General features: G+C 39.9%; 1 protein-coding gene across 1 annotated transcript in view; it reads left to right on the top strand.

Annotated features, from left to right (window-relative positions):
* The window catches only part of ofcc1 (orofacial cleft 1 candidate 1), a 163,393-nt gene that overhangs the window by 55,849 nt on the left and 89,324 nt on the right, over positions 1 to 18,220 (top strand). The window contains 3 exon segments of the mRNA XM_037694000.1: positions 1,896 to 2,148; positions 2,567 to 2,730; positions 9,497 to 9,656. Coding sequence (XP_037549928.1) covers positions 1,896 to 2,148; positions 2,567 to 2,730; positions 9,497 to 9,656 — 577 coding nt within the window.

Raw genomic sequence — 18,220 nt, 5'->3', positions numbered from 1 at the left:
GGGGGGGGGGGGCTTCGGGTGGCCGGCACGGGACTGGTGGTCCAATAAAGAGATAAAATGGTCATTGTGCGCTCCAGAGAGTAGCTGGACCTTCTGCAACACCTCCCCCGCTCAGAAGTCCTCTTAGGCCGGCTACCAGCTCTTGGACTTGCCAATGGGTCTGAAGGTCTGGTTCTGCTCCGGTTCTTGTCCTGTTCCCGGTGGGTTCCGTGTGGCTCTCTGAATCTGCTGGGCGCCAAAGTCACTGTACAGTAATAAGCACCATTTTTTTTTTCCAATCAATCAAAACTTTCCTTTCAGTATTCAGCAGAAGGCAACAGGGCTTCTGGGAAATGTACGCGTTAAGAGCGGAGATACAGTGTAGGCTTATTGAGAGAAAACTACAAAATGGCGGCGCCTGTCTCAAGTATTTTATTTTTTTGTTAACTTTTTACAGTATCCAGTACTGTCCCAATCACATAATATTAAAGTTGACAATGAAGGGTCCTGTACAGTTTATTTATTTATTTTCTCGTGTTCAATCTTACTTTGAAAAACCGCGAAAGAGCAAGTCTGCGAAAGACGACTGCAAAGTAGCAAGGGACTAATAACTACCGAATACCCCACCAAGTCGATGAAGACACAGCAATAAAAAGTCACACTTTTTGTAATGTTTGACCAACTTTAGGTTCGTTTGGGACGTATAGTTGTATTGCTACAACAAAAGGAGTGAATTGAGTGTCCAAACATGTATTTTTGTCCTAAATTGCTTTTATTTTTCCCAATATTTTGTTTCGAGAATGGGAGAGAGATCAAAGCATAAAGGACATCTTTAAGATCCTCAGTGCTGCTGAGGTTTAGACTCCATGGTGTCCAGATATGCGTGTTTGGTACCAGTTTCAGAACTTGACCTTGAAGAATCCCATTTATCGTTAAAGTGAGATGGTTCGCTTTAAAATCTATGTCACAAACATCCCCAGGGATTAAAAACATGTTGCCATCTGACACATAACAACAAGCGCAGCAATTTTCCAGAATAAAGTTTTTGATAAATTCAGGTGTTGACTGTCCAGTGGATACAGACTGTAAAACACTGTCATCTTAAAACTATAACAGTCAATATACACACATTTTCACTCTTTCTGTAGAATTTGTTGTATTTGTGTATCATCTTTGATAAAGAAATAGCCACATATACACATAATTTATAACCAGAAGTCGCCTGATTTGTAATAAATGAGTAAACAGTAATGTTTTGTTGCCAGCAATTTCAAGCCATTTGTTTATAGCAATGTAAACAGAGTTAGAGGGAGAACAATACAGTCAGAGATGCCAGCCAAGTGGTAAAGTTCTCTGTCATTTTGATTAGAAACATCGGCTATAAACTGCAAATCACAACGATTGAATGTTTTACACGTCCTTCAAGTTTTCTGGACGGCAACGTGCCACACCGTCATGTCTGTGACCGCCCTGCGAAGGATCCTCTGAGCTCTAAAATGACGCTTTAAGATTTAAATTTGTCGGAGGATTCGCTTCGAGTAAAGCACCACTGGATCTTTGCAGTCAGATTAATGAACAGAATCTGAGAGATGCTCGACTCTCGGAGCAAATCAAATGGAAAGTAATGAGAAAAACTGGACCTGTCCGCGGCCACCGCCGCTCTGCCTCCTCCTGACTGATGGGAAGATTAAGAAGCTCATGAGGCTTGATGTAAATGACTGAGATACAACAGGGAAGTTTGGAAAGCTGTGTTTTGTGTCACAAATGTGTCTGTAAATGTCATTTTTTGAACAGAATCTCCTTGATAAAGCCAATACGATTCCAATTGGCTAATTAAAACTGACTGAATCAACCGCAGTGTGTGAATTACAATCACTGTCACGATCATTCGTTTATCGACACTATTCTGCCTCTAGATTCCACTTCCACGCGCACACCGTGGACCTCGTCTACCAGAGCTCTTTGCTCCACACCCGAGAGGAGCTGGCGATGGTGACGGTGGGTCCCCTGACCTTGAACGCAGTAACGTTCCTGCTGGTTCTGATCAGATGGGGCTGTCAACTGATATTTGCCTCACTCCCTTCCTTCATGTCAAATTTTATCACGGCTCAGGGAGTGTGGACAGTCCTCGACCCCCTGGCGGTCTTTGCTGTGGACGCCGTCCTCGGGGTAAGTCACTTAAAAATAACTTGGACGCTTGTGCACTTTAAATAGGAGTTCACTTTATCTTGGCAAAGTGACTTTAAATTACAAAAAAGGAAGGGGGCGGGTAGAGATTGTGCTAGGTTGGAGGGGTGTCTTTTTTTGGCAGAGGGCTTGAATTTCTCAGTTAGTAATATTATTTTTTTATGATGTAATATTCAAAACAAACCTTGAACAACGATTGACCTAATTTGCCCTTCTCATAAACAAGAGTCTGAACTAGTTATTACGCCTTTTATGATGTACAATCTACGAAACATATGATCTCTTTCAGAAACTAGTTTTTTTCTCGTATTGTAGATGTCCAGTCTTGCTCTGTGACACTAAAGCTGCTTTAGGGTACAAATCTGTCCGTTTGGTGTCATTTTTCAAAATGTCTCTTCAGCGTCTCGCCTACACCCCCGACACACCAGTGGGAGACGCAGCCAAGCTTTACTGGCACTTTTATCGAGTCGACCAGTCGGGCGCTGCAGGAGTCATCATCACTCTGTTCCTTTACTCGGTCCACTTCCTGCTTTCTGTCACCATACTTGCTGTTTACCTGCTCAGGTGAGACACACAGGGGACAAGGCATAAGAGTTGCATGAAGCCCAAAGATCCACGACAGCTTTTAAACTTGATACAACTCCGTCACATCACCCTGTCACCGCATAGGCACGGAGCATCTTTGTCAAATTGACATGTCCATGCACGGTTAAATTTCAGTGTCTTTCAGTCAGACTGTTGTCTCTCCTATTTCATCTCATAGTAAATAGTAGTAAAAAAAAAAGTATATTTTAATTCAAACTGGAGTAATTGATCTAATTTCCCTACTCCTGAAAAAGATGCCCCAAACTTCCCGACCTGGTAATGTAAACAACAACAAAAAATGGTTTATTTAATGGATGGAAAATGTGTTTTTCAAAGTCAAACTACATTAGGTGGCTGGGGTGAGCTGGACTGGGAAGCTCAGTCGTCACCTCCTTCTACAGGTGTGCAGTGGAGAGCATCCTGTGCTCCAGTATCAATGTGTGGCATGGAGGCTGCACATGTCTGTTGGAGTCAGCCTCCCCACCATCACAGACATCTACACCTCCAGATGCAGGAAGAGGGCCACCTGCATCATGAAGGACCCCACTCACCCAGCACACACACTTTTTGCCCCGCTCCGCTCACGCAGAAGGTTGAGTGTAGAACCACTAGACTGAGGAACAGCTTCTACCCTGAGGCTGTTGGTTATTGATATGTGCTGCTGACTATCCATGATGCTGATCTCATGCTGCTGATTTATTTCATGTTGCTGTGTTCATTCGTCCTCATCTGCTCACACAGACTCATGCTTGTGCTGCTGTTGTTTGGCGCATTGTTTTGTATTATTAGTTTATTGAATTTCTTAGTTCATGTCTTGGATCTTACTACTGTTTTCTCTACAATTTGTATTTCTGCTGGATGTAACTGGGACCCTATGTCCATAGTTTCGTTTTCGTTCCACCTCATGTACCACTTGTGATGTGAATGACAATAAAAAAAAAACTTGAATCCTTGAATTAATCTGTTCAAAGAATCAAAATAAGATCAATGTCTTCATGCAGAAATCAAGGTCAGGTCTAGAGAATAAAAACCCATTGACTTACCATCATCAAACCACTTACTGTATCTCTGAATGCATGTTTTCTACTGGTCTTTATTGTAAGCGTCACACAAATGCACATAATGGAAAATAAAAATTTCTAGAAGAACAGCTGATGAAGAAATGTTCCACACCTTGACTTTCTGGACCTCTGAAGACACCTCCTGTAGTTCATGAAGTTTTTATGCTGCTAACAGCTGCTGCTTCTGCTGACCCTTACGTCGCTTCCCACTCACCTGTTGATATTATGGATTCCTTCAGTGGTGTAGTTTATATTTTTGTAGTGGGTAAACTGTGGTAAAGTTAGTTTTCCATTGGACGTTGGACACCGTTGAAGCCACTGAGCGTGAATATCCAACGTCCAATGGAAAACTAACTTTACCACGGTCGGTCCGTATACTGCGCTTAAAAACCAAAGTACACTGGTTAGTACAATGTAATCATCAATTTATTTTGATTTTCAAGCATAATGAACATTTCCAAATTTCTCTGATGCTTATATTTGAATAAATGAACAACAAACGTACAACAGTTGGCTTTGTATTAAAAACATATAGAATTTTTAAAACAGTATCAAAGCAAAACATGTTCAAGTATTAAGTACAATACAATAATTTGCTGGATAAGCGAATGTAAAAAACAAGCGCTGCATACTAATAGATAATAATAATAATAATAATGTGTTATGTATTGTCATAATTGTATATTCTCATATAATGGCAAAATTGTCTCTTTGCTTTTAACTCATCCACCATCAGGTGGAGCAGTGGGCAGCTATGGAAAGTGGCCAGGAAGCAACTGGGGATAGGGCGTCCTGCTCAGAGACAACACGAGATGTGCAATGACCGGGGATTGAACCCAGGACCTTCTGGTACTGAGTCAGCTGCCCTGCCCCTACACCATTTCAACCTCTAGATTATTGTTACGGAAGCGTTTAACTTTTGTTTATCGTATCAGTGACACGTGCCTAATGACATGTCATCTATCATTGGGCACTTTTAAGTGGACATACTGAAATTCTTAAACTTTTCTAGTGGGTATGCTCCATATACCTTCTATTGCATAGACTACACCACTGGACACCTTCAAACACAGGGGATACTAATTTCTACAGAAACCCAGTCAGAAAGGAGTCTGATCCACCAATTTTATACCCAGACCCTGTTTCGCTTTCTTATTTTGACCTCGTGAGCGCCTCTGCAGCAGAAAATCTCCCCCGGTGAATTTCATACATGAATATCAACAACTGGAAATGTGTCGAAACCATCCGCACCTGAACATTCCCAGTCTTCGAGAGTGAAGTCGGTTATAAAGTGGCGTTTTTTCCCCGGATTCTATTACCATCAGCTTTGTTTATCACCGTTTGTGCGCTTACAGAATTCCACATCAATCCGTTATAGCAGCAAAGTTTAACTCTGGTTTATTTGAGGTCATGTAGATTGTTGCTGTAGGCCATATAACAGGATGACCCTTTTCAAAACACTCTGATCCCCACCAGCCTGCTGCTGGTTCACAACAGTCTGTCCGCCTCACGCCAAATTTAAACCACCTCATTCAGCTTTCACTTTCTTTCTCTGCAAACACACACAGAAAGAAAAAAGAGAACATTTAGGCAAATATTGATCCAGCACATTTCATTTGTTCTCGATGATACCGTGCATCAAAGCTATGCATCCAAGCACACTCCTTTAACACACCATCCACTGCAACTAGTCAGAAAATGTACCATTTCCAAACAGATGTGTTTTGGTGCAGCGTGAACATATAACCCCCTTTTACATTATGTGATTAGACTGAAGATTGTTCATGGTTGGCTTCACTGCACATTTCATACATACAGAAATTCACTGCATATATGGTAATAAGCATTCATACTCTAAATAAATAGATGGTGAGCTCCTGATTTCTTGTAGATTGAGGTCAGCCACGTTGAAGCATTTACTTGAAAGCTTTGCTTTATAGCTGCGCCTTGAAATAAAAGAAGTCGACTAAATTAAGCTTTAAGAGGATAAATAAGATCAAAACATGATAAAGGTAGGAGTCTTTTCTTGTTTAAGGTCCATTTTTTTTTAATGAATCTTATTTGCCACAGAGAAGTAAAACAGTAATCAGTGACTGATTAACACTGATTGTTACTCTTTAAAGAAAAAATGGAGCACATTTGTAAAATGGAAATAGCAAAGCACGAGAACATAAGCCTACAGTCAAGGTCAAGGCCAAGGTCAAGGCTCTTTATTGTCATTTGCACTGCATGTGGTACAAGAGGTGGAATGAAATTGTGTACACAGTTACATCCAACAAAAGTATAAATCGTCAAAGTAAAACAGCAATAAGATTTAAGATATAAACTAAGACATATGTTAAACACAGTGGAAAAACAATACGTCATTCATATAAGACAAAAATCCAACTAAAAAGGAAATGACATCCATATAAAATAAATCAGTTTTTAATTTTCCACAGAGATGCCATCAAAGAATTAATGTTATGCAATACATTTTTGACATTTATGTTAGCACAAATAAATAAATACATTGACTCAATTTAATTAATGACATATACAAGCTCCTGTGAATGATGCTTATATATTTAGTGAAAATTAATAATAAACACTTTATAATAACTAAATAATTGCATCCTAATTATCTGCGGGAACATGAACTTTAGTCCAGTTTGTAAAAAAGGTAGTGACCTTCATTTACTTTAACTTCTAGTATGTTATTAGTAAAGGCAACCCTTTCCATATTCTTAAAGAACTCCATATTGATGTAATGAAGTGATTTCACGAAACTTATTAAAAGGTTTAAGTGTCTGCTGAATTTTTCATTGAGAGCACCGTGTGTGGCGAGAAGCTGGATTTAACGATGAGGATAACTTCAAGTGTGAACTCAACAATTTGTTTTTCTTAAACTGTTAGCATAAGCATTAGCATGTTACAGAAATGAGTCATATCTGCAAAAAAAATGTCTAAAAAAATCCACTTAAAACCATCCATCCAATACAGTTTAAATGAGTTTAATTAAGTCACAACAGAAGTTGTCTCAGGGCACTGTACAAAATGTTACATAAAAAGCCAATTAGTAAAAGTTTTCTAACTACAGAAGCAGCAGATTGTGTTGAATCTTCACTTCGTCGCAGTCTCCCATCCTGCGCAAGCACAAAGGAGACAGTGGAAAGAAAAAACTCATTTTCAACAAGAAGAAAGCTCCAGCAGAACCAGGCTCAGAACGAGCAGCCACCTGCTTCGACTGGCTGGGTTTGAGAGGACAGGAAGGAGACACAGACAAATACAGAATGGCAGGTCCAGGTGAACTTTCTATAGGAGAAAAGGCAAAAAAAAAAAGTTAAAGATAAAAATAATTACAAATACAAATAGGTAGAGTAAGTAAAGACGGCAGTAGCGTGAGGAAACGTGGTCAACTTGTCCTACAGTAGTCTAAGCCTACAGCAGCATAATTAAGGGGTAGCTCGGGAAACCCAAGCTGACCCTAACTATAGGATTTATATAAAAAATTAATCCCAGTCTTAAAACTAGACAATGTGTCAGCCTCATGGACAGAAACTGGAAGTTGGTTTCACAAGAGAGGAGCCTGAGAACTGAAAGATCTTCCTCCCATTCTACTTTTGGAAACTCTAGGAACCTCAAGTAAACCTGCAGTCTGAGAGTGAAGTGCTCTGTTGGGGAAGTATGGAACAATAAGATCTGTAATACAAAATGGAGCTAGGTTGTTGAGAGCTTTGTATGTTTGGATGTTTCCTTCCATCTAGCTCTGAAGGGTGTTAGCTTTACCAACTGCACCACAATGTCCCTCCCCACAAAAAAAAAACAACATTTTTTATAGTCAATATACTGTAAATAATATCAGTTTATTAGTTATTATTAAAAAGAAGAAGTGGGACCAAAGAGCTGCATGTGGCCCCAGCACCACAGGTTGCAGAGCCTTGAGCTAAATAGATAAATATTAAAAGAAAAACCATGAATAATGTCGTTGTCCACTGTTGTCCATTGTTGACATCGTTCTTTGTTGAAATCAGGTCTCTCTTGTAAATGAGTCCTCGAGGCTCAATGGGATTTACCTGTCTAAATAAAGGTTGAATGAATAATGGCTTCAGTCCTTCAGCTGACATGGATACAGGGTATAAGTTGGAGCTGATCGCTTTATTGGGTAGTTTCTTACTAGATAAGGATTTCTGATATAAACCTGCTTCTAGAAAAAAAAATCAGCTTCATGTGTACACATAAAATGGACTGTTGCTTCTTTTATTTTTATTTTTTTACTTGCATTTAATGTGGCGTCTATTCATCTCTTTCAAAACAATACATCCTCCAATCTGTTAAACTTTGTGAACACTAGGATAAATGGTGTCATGGGGATTTTGAGTGTAATTGCACTGGTGTTGGAACAAAACTGAAGTTTTGAACTTTCATTTAGGGTCAAATCTTCAAAAATTCATGTTCACATAAGAATACAATCTATCCATCACCATGCCTTCAAAAAGACTGGATTTTTTTTTTTTATATTCAATATTACATCAAGACCATTTTATATCAAATATTAACGGATGAAGAAATGTTTTATATGATGCTGTTTTGTTCCATTTGCATTATCTTTCTTCCGTTGTGACCGTGAAATGTATTCCATATGTTAAGATAAGGTGACCCCTACACTGGAGAACATACAGATATGAGCTTTACCATCCGGGTCAAACCTCACATAAGAACAAGTTCAAGAATCTTTCACAGACTCGAAATTAATCTGTTTTGAAACACAGAGATGCAAAGACTGAATTCCTCCAAGAGAACGACTGCATAAATGAATGGGAAGCAAAATTCAAGTGTAGGATAAAAATGATCGCATGCTATTCCTGTGTCTGAGGTCAAGATTCTACAAACATTCCTCTCCCAGGAGCGATGGGGAATAATGCAGGGTTCAAAGCTCCGGAGCTGCTCCTTGTGTAAATCCTTGCCTCCTTGATGTTGTTTTTATTTGAGAGCTGATTACCCTCTGACTGACTAGAATCTCTGTGGAAGGGCACAAGGTCTGCTGGTTTTGATGGTCAGCCAAAGTATTCGTTTACAGACATGGTGTTTCTTTTTAGGGGTTGGCTGCATGCAACCCGTGTGTGGCAAAACAAAAATAACACTTTACTTATGTGCACTCATCTGGAGGTAGGAATCAATACGCCTTCTGCGCTGCACAACACTTTCTTGTGACTCAAACCGAGCTTTCCAGACAGATGCGCGCTCGTTGCATCTTGAGTCTTTAAAGCTCGGCATTAACTCCGAAGAACATCCCAGGATCTGACGCCCACATGAGCAGATGGAAAACCACACAGACATCCAGCCAAACATGGACACTGCTGCAGCCAGCCCATGTAAAAAAAAAAAAAAAAAATCCCTCCCACTCATAGGCCAATTTGTTTGATTCCGTTTGCTATTTTGTCTGATGTATTATACTTTAGAGAGCATCACCCAGCAAATATGCGCTGTTCAATCAATAAAAGTAGACTTTTTTTAACCAAAACCCAGTCAGTCTGTCTGTTTTACAAAGAGAAATGTACATACAGGTATTATTTTTGACCAAAGGACAGCTATAAGTCTGACTGTCCCTCATATAGCGTTTGACCTCTGAACGCTACAGTCCCTATTTCGGTACGACTTTACTCATACTTCTATTTCCTCTTCTTTGTACTCATACCGTACAGATTCCACAATGATGGTCGCATGCTGGACGTCTTTCAGCGACTCACAGCCAAGGAGGGTGCACACTTCCTGCCTCAAGACCTGGAGCTGTCAAATCAAGAACTAAGCTACATCGTCAAGAAAGCAGAGCAGTGGAGAGGCTTCAATGGGGAGAGGCGTAAGGTAGAATAACCACATTAGTCTCTTCTCTCTTCTACTGCTTCTACTGTAACTATTGGGGATGCTGTTGCTTTCCTAAATATATAATCTATAAAGTCACTATGAATTGTTGGATTGGTTTGAGAATAATGAGTTGTCTGTCACTGGGGATAATAGTGCAAAGCTGCTAAACTGACTGTAAATTAGGCAACGTTAAAGGAAAACTCACTGGTCACTCTGAAACACATATTCAGTCTATAAGAGGATGCATATCATAGGCTCAGTTGATATCATTTATATTTTCTTTAGTTACATGTGAGAAAGCTGAGAACTCATCTCAGAGGTCTTTAGCTTTGTTCTAATTAGTGCGAGATAATTACCAAAAACAGAGGGTAGACTAGCAGGCTGCCCGATTAGTCTGTGACAACTGATTTCTACAGATATTCCGCTGAAGAGAGACTTCTCAATCAACACTAAAAGAGAAAATGCTTTGTCTGACAGTGTTTTTGTTTGAACATTACCATATGAGCACAGATTGAACAACTGGAAGATAAATAGAGGCCAGACTGAGATGGTTTGGACATGACCAGAGGGGGGACAGTGGGTATATTGGTAGAAGGATGTTAGAAATGCAGCTGACTGCCAAAAACCAAAGAGAAGATATATGGATGCAGTTAGAGAGGATATGGAGGTGGTTGGAGTGTGGACAGAGTGAGATGGAGGATGACTCGCTGTGGAGACCCTTGAAGAGGGAAAAGCTAAAATAGAAGAAGACAATATCATAAAAAGGCTATCTCATGTTTAACAGTCCAGCAGAGGTCAATGGTGATGTCATAGAAAAGGGCAATGGGTGATCAATTGTTTTTATAGTTTTCAAAATGTAAGTTCTAGACAGGGGGAAGAAAATGCAGGAATTAAACTGCAGCATACGTTCATGTATTATTTTGGTCACACATGTCATGCTTCATGTTTATTACCATCCCTGCTCGTCTCTGGGCTCATGTGAAAATATATGGAAGCAGCATCCAGAACAGTCTTTTCTGGTGTCGGGGCAAGACCTAAAATGAAGAAGTACCAGTTTCTATGTACAAGACGTCAACAGGCTTGAGTGAGCCAAATGATGTTCTACAACTGAAACATGCATTTTTCATTCACACAGTATAAAGATAAAAGAAAAACAAGTTCTCAAAGCCTCAGTTGAAGCAAGCCATCAGATTTTTCAGTTGAAATCATCCTGAGTCTGTTGTGTTCATTCCTGGTCATCTAGGAACACCATTCTGCATGTTCCAGAAGTGTCTTTGTTTTGACACACCAGATTTCAATGCATGAGCTACTCACTGACTTCTGCAGAATTTGATTTGAAGACATGCTGAAGAGCAGGGAAACAACTAAAACATGCAGGATAGTGGCTCTCAAGGACCAGGATTGGACACCACTGGTCCAAGTTTGTTATTGGCAATTCCAAGTTGCATGACCAGAATACTTTGACAGAGAAAAAGATAAATTCTTGAGGGTATGCATATCACTCTCCACGTAGCCCTCCATGCTAGCATTCCAAGCTAAAGTCATTTTATGAGGACAAATGACAAAGTTTTAGCTGTTTTGGTTAAGCTATAAAAAAAATGAGACCATGCACACTTTCCTGCAATATCTCAGGAGATGGGTTAGCTACCAGAATATCTGTTGAAGATAATTCTGTAATTCCCAATAAAATTTACCTCATCACTAAAATTGACAGTTAAATCCAGTTTAATGTCAATTAGCAATCATGCTAACTTGAATAGGACTGACTGAAAGGTAATCACAAACCTGTCCATTAGTTCTGGAGATATTTTGCTGAAAATTAGACGGAGTTAATGCAAACAATGAATGCCAAAACTGTGCAATCTGTTAGCGTTCAGAGTATACATCAGGGATGACTCTCAGCTACCTCCCCAACATTGTCAGCTCAATATTCGTGAAACTGACAGAATGATACTTATTTTTTGTGTTTCTAAATCAAGTAAGTTGTTAATGACCTTCTTAAGTTGAACTTGCTTCAAAAGTTAATCAGTCGTGGGCAGCTGTGGCTGAGTGGTTGGAGCAGTCGTCCTCCAATGCACGAGGTGGGAGTTTGAATCCATCAGCAGTCACATGCTGAAGTGTCCCTGGGCAAGACACTGAACCCCTCACAGTCTCCGATGTTTGTCCCATTGGTGTATGAATGTGAAAGCACTGATTAATCTTTGTATAGATCTAGTAGAGAGCTGTATGAATGGGTAAACGAGGCACAGGTTGTAGTGTAAAGTGCTTTGAGTGTCTTGATAAGATAGAAAGGTGCTATATTCTATTTACTATTTATCATTCGTGGAGGCCAATTCAGTGATTTTACATGAAAGCTTCATTATAATCTATTCAGTGGGATATTGATACTGATGTTCATTGGATATTTTTCGTAAAGACATAAGCTGGCACATGCATTCACACAAAGACGAGCCTAAAAACATTATTGTCCACTTTCATCTTTAAGCAACAGGCAATAATAATTATCAAGCTCCCTTTTCCCTGACAAAAATGTTCCTCCAAACTGTTTTTACTTAAAGCAAAAGTCACATTTTCTCCTACATTGTAGCCCTTGTTCTAACAGGTGACTGCAGTTACACAGGGATTGACGTGTTACCTTGAATCAAGAAGGATTTTCCATTTTATCACAGTGAAACAAACCAATGAAAGCTAAAGTGTAAACCTTTGATCAATGAACAGCCGATCCAGCAGCTGAAGGCTTCTTTCTCCACCGTTGCACTCCTGCACATCTCCCTCCAAAGCAGCAATTACAGCATCCTTCATATTGGACCTAATTTGGTGTTATTACACTGATAAAATGCTAACACATTCCGTGGCATGATGAAAATTTAGGGTTATTGCATTTTAACATTTTTACACTATTCAGCGAGACAATTTTTCATCAAAATAAGATAGGCGTTGCCATTACTTTATAATTATTGTAACAGTTTCTTCTACCAAAAGGGTCACTTTCCTAACTCAGCAAAGACATATCCCTATTAGACTAATTTGCCTACATGCAAATTTTGTCACTTTTCCCTCATTAACTATTTATCATTGACAGAAAAAAATATATATATTCATGAAGGCGAGCACAGGAGCAGCCCGACAAAGCTGAAACTAATATTTTGCAACTCTAATGATTTTTTGCATCCTTAATTAGATAGAATAGGGTTGATATGATTAGGTCAGGATGTAGTGTTTTTCATTAAAAATACATTTCAGAAACTGTATTCCAAATGTGCCCTTGCAATTAAATAATGAATCCGATGCATTCCTTATTATGGAGCCAATTAATATCAGAGGCAAGTGCGTAATTTTAATAACGGTGGGCTACGAGGCCTTCATTAGCTGACTGAGAGAAAGGAGGGATGAGGAAGGAAAAGAAAGGTATTCACAGGAACAGATGTAGATTTTTTAACAAGTTAAGAAAGCGTGCAATTGTCAGTCGTGAAAAAAAAAAAAAACACACAGTGCTGTTTGTTTTAGAGTAACTTGATGTCAGAAGGAGATTGAAGTAGAAATGAATCCGGTGAATACATTCTGGAACACTAAAGGTTAATTTTTAATATTTAAATATTCACACTGCCCTACAGAGGTAATAAAGCTGCATTGATCATTAGGCAACAATTTGTTGCTTCATCTGTCAGAAAATCTTCATTAAAAGTAAATTACAAATGCAGCTGCCTGTTTGTTTTGTACACTGACAAGTTTTCAGCCACGGTTGTGCAACTCAACCAGAACGCCGTCCTCGGGTCAGTCTTCAAAATCCCCTTTTATTTTCATTTCCACTGCATCCTTGTAAAGCTGAGTGCATTTTGAGCTGTGACAAGATGTAAAAAAACAGCAAAGCATGCATAAAATCCCCAGCTGGAATGATCGAGTAGCTCTTGCTACAGATGACCTCTCCGTGGTGCATGTGGGGAAACAAAAGTATGTGCACGGAGTCCCAGTTACATCCAACAATAAAATGTAAAAGAAAAACTGTAATAAGATCCAAGATATGAACTAAGAAAAACATTAATAAATATACACTAAGCACTAATAACACAAAAACATCACATCGAACAGCAGCACGAACATGAGTCTGTGTGAGCAGATGAGCACGCATGAACACATCAACATGGATCAGATCAGCAGCAACATGAAACAGATCAGCAGCAACATGATGTGATTTTTCACAGTGATTATTCTGGTTAGAGATTCATGAGTCTAACAGCCTCAGGGTAGAAGCTGTTCCTCAGTCTAGTGGTTCTACACTTAATGCTCCTCAACCTCCTTCCTGAGGGGAACAGGGCAAAAAGTGTGTGCTGGGTGAGTGTGGTCCTTCATGATGCAGGTGGCTCTCTTCCTGCATCTGGAGGTGTAGATGTCTGTGATGGTGGGGAGGCTGACTCCAACATCTTCTGTGCAGCCTTCACCACTCTCTGCAAAGCTTTTCTTTCTGCAGCTGTGCAGCCTCCATGCCACACGTTGATGTTGAAGCACAGGATGCTCTCCACTGCACACCTGTAGAAGGAGGTGAGGACTGAGCTTCACAGACCAGCTCGCCTCAGCCGTCTGAGGAAGTAGAGTCTCTGATGAGCTTTCTTGATCAGGCTGGTGGTGTTGTTGCTCCAGCTGAGGTTGTCATTCATGTGTACACCCAAGTACTTGTAGCTGGAGACCACTTCCACCGCAGATCCTCTTATGTTCAGGGGGGTATAAGTGTGTTTGTTCCTTCTGAAGTCCACAATCATCTCCTTTGTCTTCTTCACATTGATGTGAAGGTTATTTTCTTTGCACCAGCTCTCCAGGTGTTCCACCTCTTGCCTGTAGCTGGACTCATCACTGTTTGTGATGCATCCCACCACCGCTGTATCATCTGCAAACTTTACAATGTGACAGCCTGGATGGGTAGCTGCACAATCATACGTGAGCAGAATGAACAGGAGGGGGCTCAGCACTCATCCCTGAGGAGAGCCAGTGCTGAGGGTTATGGTGGAGGAGGAGAAGTTGTGGATCCTCACTGACTGAGGTCTGTTTGTTAAGAAGTCTAGGACCCAGTTGCAAATGGAGGGGCTTAGTCCTAGTGTGGATAGTTAGTTCATCAGGGTTTGTGGGATCATGGCAGATGTGAAGTCCACAAAGAGCATACGGACATGAGTCCTTCTGTTCCAGGTGGTTGAGCGCAGTGTGGACCACAGAGGAGATGGCGTCCTCTGTTGATTGGTTCTCGCGGTATGCATACTGATGAGGGTCCTCGTTGATGTTGATGATTGTTTTGATGTGAGTCATGACCAGTTTTTTGAAGCACTTAGCGACTTTCAGGGTGAGGGCCACTGGCCAATCATTCAGACCAGTCACTGTAGAGCTTTTTGGGACTGGGATGATGGTGGAGGTCTTCAGGCAAGTGGGAACTGTCTCCAGGGTAAGTGAGGTGTTAAAGATGTCAGCCAACACCTCGCAGAGCTGATCGGCACATTCTTTCAACACTTTCCCAGGGATGTCTGAGCCGGTTGCTTTGTGTGGATTAATCGTCATGAAAGTACTCCTTACTTCTGCTGAGGTCAACAGAACTGTCAGGTAACAACAGAACTACCCAGAAGAATTTTTTTAGATGAATATGAATAATTATCTAAATATTTAAATCGCACATATTTCATAACAATTTGCAAACATTTTAAAAATCTTTAATATTGCAGTCGGTTTTGGATTAAATTACGATTTTAGCAAAAAAGTTTATTGTTTCTGACAAAAGTGTCCTGAGGTTGAACAAACTGTTCTCTCTCTTTGCTATTTGCTGCTATTTGCATGAGGAAAAACAAGAAAATTCAATTTAAAATCAAAATCAAAATCTGGTTTGTGACATTTAATGCAATGTAAATGAATCGCTGTGAGATTTCAGTTAATTTAATAAGCAATCCACTTTAGTACCGGTTACATTTGGATTCGCCATTACCAAATTTCCCGGTGTATAAGTCGCTCTGGATTATAAGTTGCATCGGTCAAAAAAAGCATCATGATCAGGAAAAAACATATATAAGTCGCTTTGGCGTTTAAGTTGCATTTATTATGCATCACTGCTGACCCGTCGTGTTTATTATGCGTTTATTTAATGGTCAAAACAGATTAATTTCGTCTGGGCCACCCGTTGCCATCCATCCATCCATCCATCCATCCATCGTGGCCGGATCTGCTAACTCTCCAGCGTCCTTTTGCCTGCAACAACTGAGTGAAGCGAGCGTGTACGGGAGAACTTCCTGTTGCAGTTCTTTGAAATTTAAGAAGTCACTCAAAAATTGTGTTATGGATATGGAAAAAAACCTATTTAATTTGCTTCGTCATAAAAGTCGCAGGACTGACAAATCTATGCAAAAAACTGCCACTTATACGCCAGAAAATACAGTAGCTTGTCAGTCCGCAGACTAAAACCTTCTCCAAACCGAGGTCCTTTAAATATATCTGCAACAGGTAAGATATTCTTTTTTAACTTTTCCACAGAACTGCAATCAAAATTGACCATAATCTCCTTTTAAACTCAGCGTGAGATTATGAGAAGTTTACAGATTTGACCTCAGTCAATATAAAGTTTAGTTAAGTGACAAACATTCAACAAAAAACCTTCCATTTCTTGGGGGTACACTCATACACTATCTCTTTACGTGGAAATGGTTAAGTTCAGTAATGAGCCCCATTAATTATGAAAAGGCAGCGATGCAGATGGACCTAATTAATTGTCTCCCGTCACCCCCCTGATTACTCCACCTGAAGGGAGGTGGTAATTTTTGTAACACTTAAGCAGGTACGCAAACTGTTGTGATGGAGCCACCGTGATGACTAAGACAGAGCAGAGAAGTTTCCCAGTGGTGGTATTGTTATAACGGAGGGAGGCAGAGACTGTAAGAAGTGAGGAAGAAGCGAGCGAGTGGAGAGGAAGGTGGTGGTGGGGCGTGCTGTATGGAAGCCCCGGAGATGTTTTCTCAACCTGATTGCATCAACATTTTGAGCACTTTTGCTCCGTTTGTCACCGTATGTCTAGGTAATGAGGGACCAGCGGGCAAGTTTGGGAACACCCAAGGTGATGTGCGACTGCAGCATGGCTGGTGGGGAGGGAACCTGTTGAGAGTCAAACAACACATGTTGGAGTGGTAATGATGAATTTGAGTTTGGTGAAGAGGGCTGTTAATCATATAGAGTGTTTTCTAATCTAATCAGCGACTAATTACTGCAAATGAGAAACTTTCTTCAGATTTGACCCGTTTCACTTTCATTCAAGATGGCCACCGCAGCCAAATGAGCCCAAAGACACACAAAATGACTTTAACTCAATTTATTTTACTGATTTGTGACTAACATTTGGTTATAATATTTCACAACACATAGTCCAAGTGAGATGTGCAACAGCTTTGGTTAAATTTCAGCATTAACTGTTAAAATATTTCACTGAGCACAAGATAGACGTGGATAAAACTTTCAAAAAGTAATCACAGGTCAAGAAATCAAGATGGCGGCTGCAGCTAATCAATGATAGGAAACACAAAAACAACTATATTTAAGTAAAATTTACGAAGTTGAGCTAAAATCGTGTAGCTGAGAATAATTGTACATGACTTTATTGTAAATAGAATGTCCTTATCAATGTTCCAATACATATTGAACATTATTATTGATATTGTTTATCTTGTTTCTTTATATTTTGTTTTTAACATTTAGGAACTTTCTGTGTGATCTTTTCATCTGTTGCTGTTACACTGAATTTCCCATCTGTGGGACAGTAAAGGCTGTTTCTATTTCTATTCTATTCTACATAAAGTGCTACACACTGTACACATCTTTGCTCATAAAGTTGGCAATTACTGTAGTTGTGAAATATCTGTTAGGAAAATATCTCATGAGACATTGGATATATTTTATGATACTCAGAAGGAAACATTGGTTTTACACCTACAACTGAATGACTTTTGAAATCAATCAATTTAAAGCTGGCCAGAGCTAATCAACCTTAGGTGACACCAAAAAAAATGGCTATAACTTTGTCGTATTTATAGATATTGAGCTAAAATTTGATGTGGACGTAGCTGTGAGTCATCTCAAAAAATATATTTGAACGCTAACAGGTGTCATAAGATATACTGAGTGGGCATAACGTTATTTACAAGGTTTGACCAAAACATCTGTAACGTCTTCCATTTCAAATATTAGATTATCTAAACTTAACACTCTGCCGTGGAAGACAGTGTACTAAAATTTTACTAACTATTCTAACACAGAACCTTAGTGGATCAGTCTTGTGCTGTAGTACAATTTACTGAGAGGAGGTCACCTGAGAAGCAAGGATAAACTGAAGGAGCACGGTGTGAAGGATTTCAGAAGCTTTTAGACAGAGGAATTAGCAGGCTGTGACAGGACACACAGGAACCGCTGTCACAAAACAAAAGAACCCCCCAGCTCCTGAGCAAGAACCCAAAACAGCAACACAGGAACACCAGCAGAGGAGAGGAGGAGCTGAGTGCTTCTGCAGCCCATTGGATTTTGTTCTAGAGTCAGAGGGCAACTATGGGGGG

Source organism: Nematolebias whitei, chromosome 20, assembly GCF_014905685.2.
Source record: "Nematolebias whitei isolate Nwh7 chromosome 20, NemWhi1, whole genome shotgun sequence".
Lineage (NCBI taxonomy): Eukaryota > Metazoa > Chordata > Actinopteri > Cyprinodontiformes > Rivulidae > Nematolebias > Nematolebias whitei.
This window is presented reverse-complemented; position numbering and strand designations above follow the sequence as displayed.